Raw genomic sequence first — 15,598 nt, forward strand, 5'->3', positions numbered from 1 at the left:
CTGGGCTGTTTTAATCCATTGTTTTTAACTCTGGTCTGCTACCGGAAACCTTGAAATGTCCTTCTGGAGAAATTGTTGCAGAAAGAGTAGGGAAGGATGCCAAAAGGATGGGAGAGGGGGAGGGAAGGTCTTGCTTTTATTAATATTTTCCTTTTTTTTTCGTGGTGTTTTCAGCTGGAATTTAGGAATTTGTTTTTTTACAGAAGAAAAACAGGGAAAGCTTCTCATTATTCTAATGCTTCTGTGAGCTTTCAAAATAAATTACAGCTCCCGGTAGAGGCCTAAGGAAGAGAGAGAGGAGCAAAGGGCAGGGGTGGGGTTGTGCATGAGAAGACCGGATTTAAAGTTCGTCATTTCTGCTGTGTGGCATCAGGTGTTGGACAGCTTTTTTGCAAGGGGAGCGCTCTGACTTTTAAGGTTCAGATTGTGACCAGGGGAGAGGTGATTCCATATGATGATATTTTCTCTTTAAGTCCTTACAGATGGATAAAGAAGCTGTTCCAGTCTCTGTAGGGGAGACCACCTCTTTCGTCCACCTTTCTAAGTGCGGACAAAAGACCAAGCCTCTGATCCCGGAGATGTGCTTTACCTCAAGTGGAGAGAATACAGAGCCCCTTCCTTCGAATTCATATATTGGAGAGGATGGAACCAGTCCCTTGATATCCTGTGCCAAATGCTGCCTGCAGGTTCATGCTAGTGAGTGTTTCTTCCTTCACCAAAGCATTTTGGGTATCGAGAAACTCACAGGTTTCTTTATGTTGCCTATATTTGAATTCCTTCTGGGCATGCTTGCTATACCCGTCGCTGCCACTTTTTCTGGTACTAGTACGTGTGTGTGTTTGAGTCCATCTTGGCAGTCACCGATCTTAAAAAGACACACAAATACTGTTTTTACTGTTTGTTTTGTCGGCTGATTCTTCTCTGTCTCACAGAAAAGATTCTTCTGTTATCTTTCATTTTTTGTCATAAAGCAGACATCACAAAGCTGATCGTGCTCGTGTTGCTTGTTCAAATATTGGTCTGCTGGATGATGTCGTATTGTTCTTGTGTGCATCAGAGATTATGGAATAGTTTCTGGGATGTATTTTATTAGTGTCTGTGTTACTATTTGTAGGAATGACGCTTGACTGCAAAAAGGAACATATGTCTGTTTGTTTCCCTGATAGTTATGTCTAAAAGAAGATCTGATTAATCTCGGTAGCGTGTACCTTCACTGTCGATTGTACGACATCGAGTTAACATTTGCGCTCCTACTAGGAGATGTGACGAATTACTGTTCAGCCAGTTGATCTTGACAGATGGGAAAACTGAGTTGGCTTGCATCAGCTGGAATTACTTTTGTTGTTCCAGTTTTGAAGTCCGCAGGTCACCATGCAGCTCAGCATGACTGTCTCTTGTGGAGAACTAGAACGCAACTTCTATTTTTGTGCTGCATCTGTGCTTATGGTCACTTCTGGCTAATAAGAGCACGTGATGCAGAGCAAGCGTGAGGATGAAGTCTGCTTTCTTACTTCACAAATTGTGGTCTCTGCAGCGATCAGATCAGAGATGCTGCACCTTGTACATCCATGTGTCTTCAAGACAGTAGTTTATCAAAATGGTTTCAGTGACCACATTCTGTTTAGGGACAGAGGGATGTGGGCAAATCTGCAGTCTTGGACAGGGCGTAGAGAAATTCAGCTTTCTATTTTGGCTGGGCTCTACCCTTGAGGGTAGAACAGAAGTTAAATCTAGTCTGATGTGGTCTCCAGTGTCATCTTGTTTCCTTCTTGCTGTTTGTACTTCTAGACTGTGATATCCCTTTGACTTTGCTGCAGAGAATCCATTTGCTTTTATTATAGGATTGCAGTGTTGAGGTGTATTTTGGTATCTGGCAGCATGCTGTAAAACCAGTTGGCAGCCTGCTTGTTATTGAGAAGTGCTCTCACCCAACTGTGCCAGGTTATAACAGCAAGGATGTACCGAGAAAGCTTTTGCAAAGGCTTCTGGGCTTTTAAGGTGTTGACAAAACCCATAAACAGAACATACTTTTCTTGTTCCGTTAGGACTGTTGTTACGGGACAACCTGGTGTTCAGTAAGCATGACCATTTCTCCCCTCAGATCCCATAGTCCAGCTACCTGTGGTCCTGAAGCAAGAAATCGGTGCTGAAACTTCAGCCTGTTCTACACCGGTTCGAGCTCCAGCAGTATTTCAGTGACGGGGGTTTGTTTCTCTTGCGGCTCAGTTTCCAGATCAGTTTTTTAGACTCAACACCCCTGCTCATTTTCTAGGACTGGGTTGAATCTGCTTTCTTGATTTGCCGTATGATGAAAAGAGACTTCAGATGTGGAAGACAGCTGTGGATCTATATTATTGACTTTTTTTGACATAATGTTTATCTGGTTAAGTGGATGATTTTTATAAATCAGGTTATTGTGGCAATCTCAGTGCTTTCTGAATAACTTCTTTTAAGTTTAATTCAGTAATTGGAGACTCTCCAGCTGCAATTTTATGTTCGGTTTTGTTAGGCTAGGTAAAGGCCATGGGATGACCCTTGTGTTAGCTAGGATGCTGGCCAGCAATTTGTGGTATGTTTAATCTTCTGCTACAGGCTTTCTTTGCAAGCTTGCGGGAGTCACGTAGATCAAATTTTTCAAAAGTATTTGTATGTCGTGTCCCCATTGTCTCGGTGGCAAGCCCCAGTGCCTTTTACAGAATTTTAAGAGCTATTTTGGTGTTATGTATTTATAATGAGTATAATCCCGCTTCCCTGTTTCGGTGCTACAGAGAAGTACGTAGGAGGATTTGGTGCCTGCGTATTACAGTCATTGATGCTCTATAAAGTCAGATGTTTCTAACACTTCATAGAGCCAGAAATTAGTTTAAATAGTGTTAAATATGTGAAATGCATGTGTTTAATTTCCTTGCAATATTAGTGGTTTTGTCCTTCCTCGTAATACCACTTAGCAAAGATGACTGCTTCAGTCGTGCTAAAATTCAGTGGTCTTAACTGTTTTGATGTGTGAGTGCATTCCAGCAGTAGTAACATCATTTTTGTTCTCACCTGAAGGGTCAAAGTACTGCTATTGTAGTCCTTACAAAAGAGAAAAAAAAGAATGTTGAGGGTTACCTGTGTGTGGTTTTTTTGGTTTTAGGCTTGCTGGTCCCCAATTCTGCGCCCCTTCCCAAGGATGACTTGCCTTACGACTTCAGGCTATTGAGTGTAGTTACTCAAACGCTACACCTGGTTTCAAACATGCTTCTGAACTGAAAAGTCAATAAATCAATGCTACAGATATGTTAGCAAAACTCTGAAGGCTATAACTTCATTTCTTTCAGGCTGTTACGGAATACGTCCGGATTTGGTGAATGAAAGTTGGTCTTGCTCACGGTGCTCAGCCAATGCATGGGCAGCGGTAAGCATCTGCTCTTCGGGAAATGAAAGAAAACTTGCTGTGGGAATTAATTAAGATCCTTCAGCAGAGATGGGCGGTGGGAGGGTACAGTTTCCCTTTGCATCCCAGATGTGGTGTAGTCATTTGTTGGAAAAGAGTCTAGCAGAGCTTTTTGGTCCAGCTCTGAAGGAGTTTTGTTTCTACAGGAATGTTGCCTGTGTAATCTCAGGGGAGGAGCTCTTCAGATGACCACTGATGGGCGGTAAGTGATGTTTTTAAATGTTTTGTCCATCCATACTGCATCTAATGTTCTAGTGTTGTGAATTTGGTCTTGATGCTCAGTGTGACAACTAGTTTTAGCATTATGGAGGTAACTGCTACTCCCTAACTTGGCAGGATGAGCTTGAATAACTGTGCTGTCTTAGACTCTGCACCAGGCTTCTTGATCGCAGAGGTAACGTGGCTCTGAAGACTGTTACATTTGGTTTATTGTCAGAGAAAAGTATTTTCAGAGAATGTTTAGCATCATGCAAGATCAGTTGCATAAGGAGGTTGATCCCTGTTTTTCCAGAGACATTTACCTATGACCATGATGAACAATCAGTTGGTAATGTTGGTAATGTTGCCAAGGCTGCCAACCACCATAAATATGCCTTGATACTGAGGGAGTCAGAGAAATGTTAACTGCCCTCCTGAGTATTTAATTCAAATGATGGTAGACTCTGATTTCTCTCTTCACTTTTTTTTCCAGGTGGATCCATATAATCTGTGCTATTGCTGTTCCTGAGGCCCGTTTTCTCAATGTAATAGAACGTCATCCTGTGGATATCAGTGCTATTCCAGAGCAGAGGTGGAAACTGGTAGGTGTCTTTTACCTGGAGAGAATGTTTGTGAGCAAGAGCCAAAACAAAAACCAAAAAGAAAAAGGCTTTAACTAGACAGAAAAACATCGTGTGGGATTGGAGGTGATGTTCTCGCTCTTACTTCCAGCACGTGCACCAGGAAGCTGTATCATTTGGGTGTCTTCTGAGGTGCTATCTCAGTGCTTTGACACACAAACAAGTTGTGATTACCAGATCTGCCTTCACTCTCTAAGAGTGTGCTCGTAGCCTGGGCAGAGCCTAGGACGCTTACCTACCTGGCAATCAGGTCTAAAGCACCTGAAAGCTTCATTTACTGAAAGTACCGCGTAGCGGGAGTGTGAAGGGACGTGGTAACTAGAGAGAAGCTGACATATTGCTGATTTACTCATCTGCAATTTGGTTCATCTTTCTTTACAATATTTCTCATTTTCTATCAAAAAATCTCTTGTAGAAATTAATAAATATTTCTTTGTGACCATGACTGCTATGCAAGGCTCTGCAAAGATTTTAATAAAAGTCCAGCTACAACTTGTTATTTAGTTGCATAGCTGCATCCGAGGGATTAGTAATGGATGATTCATTAGCTCAGAGCAATTAATCTTAATGTTAGTTAATGCCCCATCACTACAGTGTGTTATTGCAAAATAAATTGTGCTTTTCCTGCTTTTTTCGTACAGAAGTCGCCTGGGTGACAGTTGGGAGTGTGGTACGGGGGAAGGTGATGGAGCACTGGTTAGCATTGATGTATTTGTTAACTGTGCAGCTATTTAGTGCAGGCAGCCCAGCCAGGGCCTGGGTGAGAGATTAGGAAGAATCCCTGTCTGCTTCCAGAGTTATTTCTCTGTTGTGCAAATGGGTTTTGTACACAAATGTGAATGTAAAAAGCATTCATTATTCAGGTGGAGTGATGGAGCAGTGTGTTGTGAGAGTGATAAATCTTGCAGTAGTGGTTCTTTATGGATCATCTGACATTTCCAGCATGCATCCTCTTCATTACCAGCACTTGTAACGATGAACTAAAAATCTTTTTACACAAGACTCACTCCTATTGCTTAATGGAGCCTCACAAGGAAACATGACTTAATTCTTTAACTCTTCTCTGGCTGCCTTACAATCCTATAGAGCAGTATTAACGTGCGTAAAACTCCGTTGCTTCATTTTGCTCCGAAGCATTGGCGATGCCATCCCAAGCCTCTGCGCAGACCTACTACACATCTTTCTATTTTGTTCCTGAATTAAAGCTTCATGGCTTTGTTGATTTCTTCAGTGTTGTATTCTATTCACACCTCATGTTTTCTTCATGTCTCAGGAAAGGCAGAGAATTTTTATATGAATTACCTTGACTTACACAGCCTAATGATGTCATTTACAGGCACCTATTCCTTATGTCGAAGTTAGCAAGAGCTGGGCTCGTACCTCAATTCTTGTCAAAGCCTGGCTTGAAGCACTTCACTTGGAAAGCGTTAGCATGGATGGTGCTGCACGCTGCTTCATCATAGTCAGGGTAACTTTTCTAGAGGTGTAATGCTGTTTTATTTCTGCCAGCATCTGTCATGACTCTGCCAGCAGGGCATGTTGGCTAGTCCAGGTAGCTTTGGACACAGGTTCAGGTCTTGGACTTGAGTTTCTGTCAGCATGACGGTGTGATCCCTCTGTAAGACGCCTGGTGCCCCTATACAGCAAGCCCAACTGTCAGGATGTAAGAATTAGACTTTCAGCCTAATTACTCTGTGTTCGAGAATGTCATCAGGTAAGTGTTGTTGTATTTAGACTGAGTATCAAATTCTTTCTGCTCTGTTGGTCTGTACTTGCCAACGCCTTTACAGTGCGTATGCACGTGCCATCGATGTCTGCTGAAAACAGTTGGTCTTGTCACCACATACATTGTGACTTTGAGTGTCATTTCCCACAGGACAGAAAATAAATAAATTATCTTGAGTTAAAACTGAAATGGGCTTTAGAGTTATAAACCAAGTAAAGATTAAAACAAATAAATCTGGATGGCAGAATGTAAAGGCCACGGTGCTTATAGCAGCAGCATTGGTGTGGTGTGTGAAGAAGTACAAAGGAAATTCAAATTGAGTAAGGTTGTGTGGAGAAACACTTAAGAGCCATTATGGAGAGTTCTAGGATTCTTCATAGGAACTTGCAGGTAATTCATGGAGCACGTGAGGAGTCAGTGGGGGAGTTGGGGGGAGGTGTCTGGGATTTGGAGGTGTGCAGCTGCATTGAGGAAGATAACTTCTAAAAGGTGGTGGTGTTGGATCTGATGACTTCGGCAATGTCAGAGTTGATGCAGTACCAGGTAAAACTGGAGAGATGGCTTTTGCTCAAAAAGATGGAAGAGGGAGAGAAGGGATGACGTGAAGGTTGGGGAGAGTTGAAGTGAATGGATGAAGGTATGGGGGGGTAAAGGTTATTTGTGATAAATTTCTTTGATTTTTTTTAATTTTTTTTTTTATATGTGTGTATTGTTTTAAGTTACCATGGGAGGGCTGAGGTAACAAGCAGTTGCAGTGATCAGCTCAAGGAGCATCTCCTGTCTTTGAGCACGCACCAGGCCTCCCCTGCCAGCTCAGACTTTTCAGTCCATATGTGGGCATTGCATCATTTTAAAGAATGCAGTTTGCATGCTTCCTGATTAATGGTGTATTACGGCCCTGTGCGCATAAATTATTTATGACGTGGAAATTTGGAATAATTAGCTGTCATTCCTCAGTGCAGTAAATGAATTGCAGTGTTCATCATGCAGGAGACAGCCCATTTCTTACTCTCAGCTATGACCCGACTCTCCGGTGTGCATTTATTCTGAAGATTTTTCTCCTGTGCTTTAGACCTTCCCTCTTCCTGCTCCCTCCCCTCCCACAGAAAACGTCTTTAAATCTACATCTGCTCCATCCACAGCACTTGGCACCGGTGCTTCTGTCCAACCCATCTCCCACGCTTCCAGCTCTTCTACATTTTCACTCCTTCCACCATCTTCTACATTTCAGCCTGGCCGCAGCTCACATTTTGCTTTCTCCTTTGATCAGATTTGCTCTGAATATTCCAGTGGTGAGGCTCTTTTGCCTGTCACCAGGGGTTTGCCTTGCCACTGGGGTGTCGTTAGGTGCGTGCTAATCCTTCTGGCTGGGAAGAATCCTGTTTGCCTCAACGAAGGCAGGTTCCTGACACCGGAGGGTTAATGCTCCCTTGGGAGGCGGTATTGAGCACGCTGTAGATCAGCGGTTGTCCCTGCTGGCGGGAGAATTAGGTATTGACAGTTTAATAATGAGATCTCATTGCTATTGACTTGCTTTCAGTGCTGTGTTCCTGCTGTGCATTTTGCTGTGGTGCTTATCTAGCTTTGGAACATGGTTTACAGAGCGATAAAGGCATAGCTTATTAAATACTAAAAAACACATTCTGGCAGCACTAAGGCCCTGGCTTTGAATTTCCTGGCTTTTGTTCGTTTAAGTAAAAAGGCCAAAATGAATCTTTGGTGTAAACATACTGACTTCAGTTAATTCAGAGGATGTGAATTTGACTTATTTCATACACACGTGGGGCAGACCCCAGGCAGGGAGGGGGGGGTGTGCTCAGAAATAGGGGGGAATGCATCTTCCTTTCTTCTGCACGTTTTGCTTCCCAGGACAAGTGAAATATCCTTTGGGGAGGGAGCGGTCTCTGATTTGTCTTGGCAATGCGTTGTAGCTAGCGCAAGCGGGGCCCTGGCTCTTGGCTATGGTAACACAAAACATAACACTGAAATTTGGCAATTCTTGTTTTGCATTTACTGGGTGGTTTATAATATGATATCACTCTTAATATTTTTTGAGGGTACACTTTTAAGTGTAGCCCAGACCTAGAAGCAGAGTGACTTTGGACTTCTGGGGGTTGTATTGGCAGCTTACGTTACGTTTCTAATCCCGTGGGATGTAGTAATTCATACGGATCTTAAAATTTAGGTCATGTGCTCTGTAACGTTGCAAACTTTGAGCCGTGCTTTAATGGGAGTGAGGTAAACGAGAGGCCATGAAGGGTGAAAGAGGGGAGGAAAGGTTCTGTTTAATATCGGGCACTGCAGAGAGGAAAAGAACCTGTCATTCCTAACATCACAGTATGTTTATAGGACATTTATGTTTCGGTGATGGATTGGGAGGGAGGTGGTCAAACCTGAGGGGCAGTGGCTGGAGCAAACCCGTGTCGTGCTTTGGCGATGGCCAGCTGAAATGGGCACTACAAATTACTGCTTTCCCCTGCTCCTCCTTCTATGCGGAAATTATTTCTTTGTAATAAATAAATTACATAGCTGTATAGTCAGATTCATGGCCTTATAATATCTCTCAGGATTTTATTTATATGAGCTGTTCATTCTAACAAGGAAAACGCGTGTTCTTCTCATGGGTGTGATATTAATTTTTCCCTGATTTGCCTTGTCCAAGCCTCAGAGCTGAGGTGAAGAAGCTGCCGTTGATCAGTAACAGATTCCCTAGACTTAAAATGTTAAAAGCTAAGAATGGTGTTCCCAGATAGTTCCCTGGAAACGTTACGTGGGCGTCCAACTTAAATTCCTTTACATTGGGTTTCCCAAAACCTGGTCTTTTATATTTCTGAGGGGCTGGAAACAAGAATTTGGTGCTGTTAGGGAATGAGGAAAGGGATCTCATTTCCCACCGGCACATAATGCTTGCTGACAAGCCTGCCGTGCCATAAGGCTTGTGATTTCTAGCTCTGAAAAAATCTAGATTTCTTTTTAAAGTAGTCACACATCCTAAGTTGATTACCTGCTGTCTGATTCGATTACCCTAATAACTGGATCTGCTTTGCAGAAAATGAGTTTAAGAAATACTGAAAGATTTAATACCTTTTTCCCCCTGTAATTCTGGTGTTTGGTGCAATGTTTTTATTTCTTCTGTTTGCAAAACAGTGATTGAATTATCTACAGTAGCTAATCTGACATGGATACCAATAAAATAGTTACGGTTTATGTGTTTGTGTAAAATAAACATATGATTTTTTTGTTCCATTATATAAAATTGTATTCTAGTAGATCTAATAGGGATATTGTTCCATTAAATATAATAGGACAAATTATTACACAGTTACCCTGTGTTCTGTTCTTTCAACAAATGAAAACATTATTTTTCAGCGGTGTGTCTGTGACGACCCGGCTGCTGCTTGAGTTAACGTGGGTGCATTTCATATCTCACAGGAGGATGAGTATTGAGCTGTAGCAGTTCTGTAATAGCACTGATGTGTGTTTGCCTGTTCTGCCCTCCCTTTCTCTCGGCCCTCTGCTGAGCGTAGCCTCAAATTGGATGTAAGTCTGCTTCGCTGTCCAGCCTGGCTCTAGAGGGCTGTTACTGGTAGACGTCACGTGCGAGGGAATGATGTTAGTATCTGCTCTAGTTTCTTGGCTTACGAGCAGTTCTAGGCAAGTGTACGTAGGCAATTCTGGAAGTACAGGACTTGACCTCTCCGCAGCAAACGTCACCATTTTTGGCTGTGGCTTCTGTGCCCTAGACCCTAACGACACAGACTGTCCCACTGCGTTGGGTGACGGGATGCCATACGTTGCGTTAAAGCTGCTGTTGACTGCCTGCGTAATGCGGACCTGTGTTTCTTTTCAGAAATGTGTGTACTGTCGGAAACGGATGAAGAAAGTGTCTGGTGCCTGCATCCAGTGCTCCTATGAGCACTGCTCCACATCCTTCCACGTGACCTGCGCACACGCGGCCGGCGTGCCCATGGAGCCAGATGACTGGCCCTATGTTGTGTCCATCACTTGCTTCAAACACAAAGCAGCTAACCAGAACGTATGTTTTTGGGGTTTGGTTTGGGTTTTTGGTTTGGTTTGCTTTGGCTTTTTGGTGGTTTGGGGTTGGTTTTTTTTTTCGTTTGTAGAACAGTTCCTCTGTGCCTATATTTTTCATGCAGCTTTTATGATGGCGGACTGTAAATTATTCCCTTTTCTCTATAACACAGATTCAGTTTCGAAGGGAAGTGACCCTTGGACAGACTGTGATCACAAAGAACCGGAATGGACTCTACTACAGATGTAAAGTGATTGGCATGACAACGCAGACTTTCTATGAAGTAAACTTTGATGATGGTTCATACAGTGACAACGTTTACCCAGAAAGCATTATTGTAAGCAGCTCTCTGTGGAGACTATTACTGTTATAGATGAGTGCAGAGCGTGACGTGTGCGTTCCTCTTCTGTGTGCTTTGGGGTGGAACAAGAAAGTAAAACTTAAAAAAAACCCCAAACATATATATATATATATATTAGAAAGTAAAGTTTTTGCTTGCATAGAAGAACTCGCACTGCTCTTTATTATTGTTCTTCTTGCTTATGACATGATCTCATTTCATTTCTTGTTCCATTACAAAGATGGGATTTCGCTATACGCAGTTGACTTAACAGAAAACAGTGTTTGTTTTAAGCATCCTATTTGTTTTGTGGTTGAATAATCTCTTATTTTTCAACTGACAAGTGTGATTCATGGGGGAAGCAGATTGTCTGTAAGCACTTCTGGTTCAAAATAGGGAATTCACTTAATAGAAAGAACGTCTGGAAGAGGCTGGCTTGTCAACTCATGCATTCTCTTCCTGGTTTTGCCATTGATTCACCATGTGAAACAGAGCAGCTCACCCTGCTTGTTTCTGTTGATACAGGAGATCTGGTGGTTTGGGATTTCTAACGAGAAGTTTGCTAGAACCAAGTGCCGTCACCAGGAGGAGGTGCAAGTGTTTATTTTTGGTCTCTCACTGGTTGATGGCTTTGTTTGAGATGACTGAAATTAATCACAATGCAGAAACTTTCTGAGACTTAATTACAGTGTTATCTAGCAGCTGCCTTGAGCAGTGATTCTAACACACCTCTCTACCTAGTTCTCGAGCTTTGTCTCTGTTGGCTGGCTGACGGCTTTCACTTTCTGTCTCCAGAGCAGAGACTGCATCCAAATGGGACCCCCTCCAGAGGGTGAGTTGGTTCAACTGCAGTGGACAGATGGAATCATCTATAAGGCCAAGTTCATTGCAGCCCAGATCAGTCAGATTTATCAGGTGAGTGTGGAAGGGTGCCCATGTACTTGTGTCAACATGCCCGATTTGCTCGAATTGTATAGCTCACTAAGTGTTGAATGCTTGCTCTGGTCATGAAGGGAGAATTTGCCTTCTGAAATTAATACTGCTGGTAGTCTAACGAGAACTACAGTGATACAATAGGATCAGGATAAAGGTTTTCTGTGGCAGAATCTGGATGTATGGATAGACATCTGTCTAGGCTGTATTTGCTTTTAAACTATAACATAAATTTGCCCTTTTCCTTATAGCTCAGATCTGACCCAGGTCAAAAGTGACCTACTCGAAGTACTCCCTGATGGCTGTCCTATGGCTAGAGCTGAGCTTGTCGTCTGTAGCTCCCCATGAGTCAATACCTACATAATTACAACTTTCTTTGAAGCTTTGAGAGGAAGTAGGGGAAACAGTGGGTGAGGAGACTACTTCAAGGGGGGAATAATCCTCTGGTCAAGGGAGGGTACTTTGTAGAGTAGCAGCAGCACGTGGGAATAATGTCCTGCTGCTGTTGTGTCAGGAATTAGAAACCTTCAATCTCCAGTCTCGTACACTCTCACCATCTCTGTTTTTAAGGTGACAAAAACAGCAGCCAGGTTTTTTTTGTCTTTGAGTCTGTCTCATGTGTGGGATTTTTGTTTGTGGAAGGCTGTAATAGTCAGTAAAGGAAGATTTAACCTGGTACACAGTAGTTCAGCACAGAAAGCTTTATAAAATGCAGTACATCCATTTGATTAAATCCTTTTTAAATGGTACCAAGAAGTTGAAACTTAGAGTGATTTGGAAAGTATACTTCGTGCACATCCTTTTGAAAAACATATGCTGAAATTTGCAAATAACCGTTATTTCTAAGAGATTAATGCCTCTGGACAAAAGGTAAAGGAAGTCCCATCTCTTGTATTTGTTTGAAATGGGGTTCTGATTTCTGTCCCTTCTGCACAGAGTGTTTCACATCTGTGTGTGAAGAGCACCATCACCCACCGTGTCAGTTCAGTCTTTTTGATGTGTGTAATGGATGTTAACTGCTTCAGAGAAGATGTGATCCGAGGTGACCCTGGTTATGAATAAGTACAATATAGCGTTCCATAAAGATCTATTGTCATGCGTGCTTTCCAGTTTAATCACAGTATAGGAAATTGTCATTGATTTCTCAAAGGTACAATAATTTGAAATAGGCTATTCAGCTGATGGTGCCGGATGACAGAAAAAATATGCATGAGGAGCCTGTGTTGTTCAAATCGTGCAGTTACCTATAAATAAAGCTCTTCTCCATGGGGAAAATAGCCTGAATCGCTTTCCACATTGGTTCCCTATGTAGATACTTTTCCAGTACTTCTGGTGCATCTCTTTTATCTGTTATGGAATAGGATTATATTTAAAACCACAGAAACAGTTTTGTTATGACAGAAGTGTGTTCATAGGCAGACAGCACAGATTAGCTTTTGCATTTTAAACTTGTCTTGTTTTGCAGTGGCTTCCCAGTTCACATCTCTAAGTCTGTATTTCGTGTGCTAAGATTAAACGTGTATTTTTAAAAATATTGAGCCCAAATTACTGTCTTGTAACTTGCTCTAATGTGTGTTCATAACCCATATCAGTCATTTGGAACTTAAATACACAAGGTCCAACCGCTCTGATGGTACTAGAAGTGAGCTCGTGTAGTGGAAATGGCAGACAGCAATCTGCTCACGCCTCGGTGGTTAAACTTCGTGTTCCCTTCTGACTCTGTTATGCCAGTGGTGCTCTGTAAAACCAGCAAGTAAATGGGACCAGTAGCATCTTAAACCACCTCAGCGGGGCTCAGCAGAGCTCCCCTTTCCAAGCCTGTTCTCCCACCTGCGTAGTTATTCCAGCTGATGCATGCTGCTCAGTTCAGGGACCTCGGCAGGCGTCGCTGAGCTTGCACAGCTGATGAGCTGCAAGACCTGGGCAGCGTGAGAGGAGTTCAGAGCACAGATGCTTTCTTCCTTCTGAATTTGTCCAATCTGAGCCTGACATCCCATATTAAGCTGTGGGGGATGTCCTGCATTATCTAGAAAAGCCTAATAAATCTTGAGTAAAGGAAATGAGAATCTCTTAAAAACTTTTAATAGTTTTAACATTTTTATATGCTCGTTTCCATGAATAAACATTCCTGTAACTTCTGATGCATAATTCATGATATAATCAGTGCTTAGTAAAAAAGGTTTGATGCGAGGAGTTACCACCGGTTTTTGTACCTGACTATTTCTGTGTGTTAAAATACAAATGTATTTTAGTAGCTGGAGTTATTTCCTTATGACGTGAAAGTGCTTTGTTTAAGATGAAAGAAATTCTTATTACCATATTGCCTGAATACGGGCCTGCCTTTTATTGTAAGTGAAAAGCTTCTTTTTTTCAGGATTTGAATAAAAAATCAGTGGAAATCTCTAGTGCTCTGCCTGGGAGGAGGGAGCAGAGGTGCTGGTCCAGCTGTGGCATTTTAGGATCCCTGGGAGCACTGAATGAAACCACTTGTGCCGGATAAGACAGGGGTGCCTCAGCAGCCCTGAAACCAGCACTTTTTGGGTTCAACATCCTTAATGTAGCTTAGGGGTGCTCATTCTGCAGGAACCGTAGAGACATGCAGTGCCGAGAACAGGGGATCTCCATGGGAGCTGGCCCCTGACACTTCCTTGGTATTCCCATGAAGGGACCATAGCCTGGGAATGGACTGTTGTGGTACTGTAAACAGAGAGGCCAAGTTCTTATTTCAGCTTCTGCCTACTCTACAGGTCGAGTTTGAAGATGGTTCCCAACTAATGGTAAAGCGTGGTGATATTTATACCTTGGAGGAAGAGCTTCCCAAGAGAGTGAAGTCTCGCCTGGTGGGTATTGAAGTTACAGACACAGTAGAATGGCCGTGACTTGCAGTACTCATGCATGGTTTTTTTGCATATTGTTTAGACATTAGATGAATGCAGCCTCCCAATTGCTGTGGCTGTAAAACCACTTGTCGTTCATAAAATACGTGGAGTAGAAGAAATCCTTGATGTCAATGCTTGAGAAGCATTTGAATGATTTTTCCCTTTCCCATGTTCAGATCTGAGTTTTGCTTCCTCTCTGGTTAAAAGATTATGTTCATATCATTTTACACCATATGAATTTAGTTATACGGACTGCCATTCTGTCTAAATACTGCCTTTCAGCAGAAGTGAGGTGAATTGGTCTACAGCTAAGTGGTTTCTGGAGAATGGATTAGCGACATGGGATGAAACCCCCGTTTCTCACGAAATAGGAGATTTAGAACTTAGCTCTTGCCTGTCAAGCTCTTAATCTAAAAGATCAGGCTGTCTTTAACTGCATACAATGGAATTATTGAGCCTAGAAAATTATTTTGTAGCTTTTTTGGTTCCAGACTTGCTGGGTGTTTTCGAACTTGTGCTTTAACCTTGAAAGCCATCTCATTTAAACAAATGATGAGACTGGTTTCTACACATATGGAGAACACAGAGTTTTCTTCTTCATTCTAAATGTCTGTTAAGTCAGCCACCACAGGGCAAGGATGGATCCACAAAGTTAACCTGTGATAAGGTTGTGGGCTTCTGTCTCTTTTATGAGACAAAAAAATCTTCCCTTAAGAATATATGAATTGCTGTGCCAAGTTAAACCGGTGGCCACCAGCAGAAGTGTGAGATGCGCATCATCAGAAACGGCCCGGTGACAGGCAGTTCGGTGGAAGAACTGGTGACAATTTGGAGGAAACTTTCATTTGCTTATGCATTAAATCTTCAAAGGTTTTACCTGAAAAACACTTGTAAAATGCTTTCTGTAATGTGGCTCTAGGTGTCTTCTCCATCTTGTTTGAGGTTGTTTATCTCAATAAGACCTCATGGCTTAAATTTCAGAGGTTAATAATAACGTACCTTGTTATCCTTGAAAGACTAGAATGAGGCAAGGAGGCACCTTAGAATTAATTTCTAAGAGAGGCACAATATTCTAGTTTATTTAAGCTTGTCTAATAATAAAGACAACAGATTGGAGCCCTGGAATACAGGATTTGGAAAGAAACGTATTCTTTGCAGTGGAGACATCAGGCTTTATAACAGTTCCAGAGAAAGGAATGCAAGCTGGAAAGCGAATAGAAAGTTTCAAGTCTGAGTGGTGCGGTTGACACACCAGAAGGACGGGATGTCATCCAGAGAGACCTGGACAGGCTGGAGAGGTGGGCCTGTGTGAACCTCATGAGGTTCAACAAGGCCAAGTGCAAGGTCCTGCACCTGGGTCGAGGTAACCCCCAGTATCAGTACAGGCTGGGGGAAGAAAGGATGGAAAGCAG

The 15,598-nt window shown here is 42.5% G+C and overlaps 1 protein-coding gene across 4 annotated transcripts in view; it reads left to right on the forward strand.

Moving 5' to 3' along the window:
• Window positions 1–15,598, forward strand: part of KDM4B (lysine demethylase 4B) — an 82,547-nt gene that overhangs the window by 63,373 nt on the left and 3,576 nt on the right. For all 4 annotated transcript variants that reach the window (XM_035892271.1, XM_035892272.1, XM_035892273.1 and 1 more), the window contains 8 exons: window positions 474–696; window positions 3,321–3,397; window positions 3,583–3,638; window positions 4,128–4,236; window positions 9,852–10,037; window positions 10,207–10,371; window positions 11,170–11,289; window positions 14,055–14,147. In XM_035892271.1, coding sequence (XP_035748164.1) covers window positions 474–696; window positions 3,321–3,397; window positions 3,583–3,638; window positions 4,128–4,236; window positions 9,852–10,037; window positions 10,207–10,371; window positions 11,170–11,289; window positions 14,055–14,147 — 1,029 coding nt within the window. The remainder of the gene's footprint in view (window positions 1–473; window positions 697–3,320; window positions 3,398–3,582; window positions 3,639–4,127; window positions 4,237–9,851; window positions 10,038–10,206; window positions 10,372–11,169; window positions 11,290–14,054; window positions 14,148–15,598) is intronic.

The sequence above is a fragment of the Egretta garzetta genome, unplaced genomic scaffold (genome assembly GCF_000687185.1).
Source record: "Egretta garzetta isolate BGI_Z169 unplaced genomic scaffold, ASM68718v1 scaffold4, whole genome shotgun sequence".
Taxonomy (NCBI): Eukaryota; Metazoa; Chordata; class Aves; order Pelecaniformes; family Ardeidae; genus Egretta; species Egretta garzetta.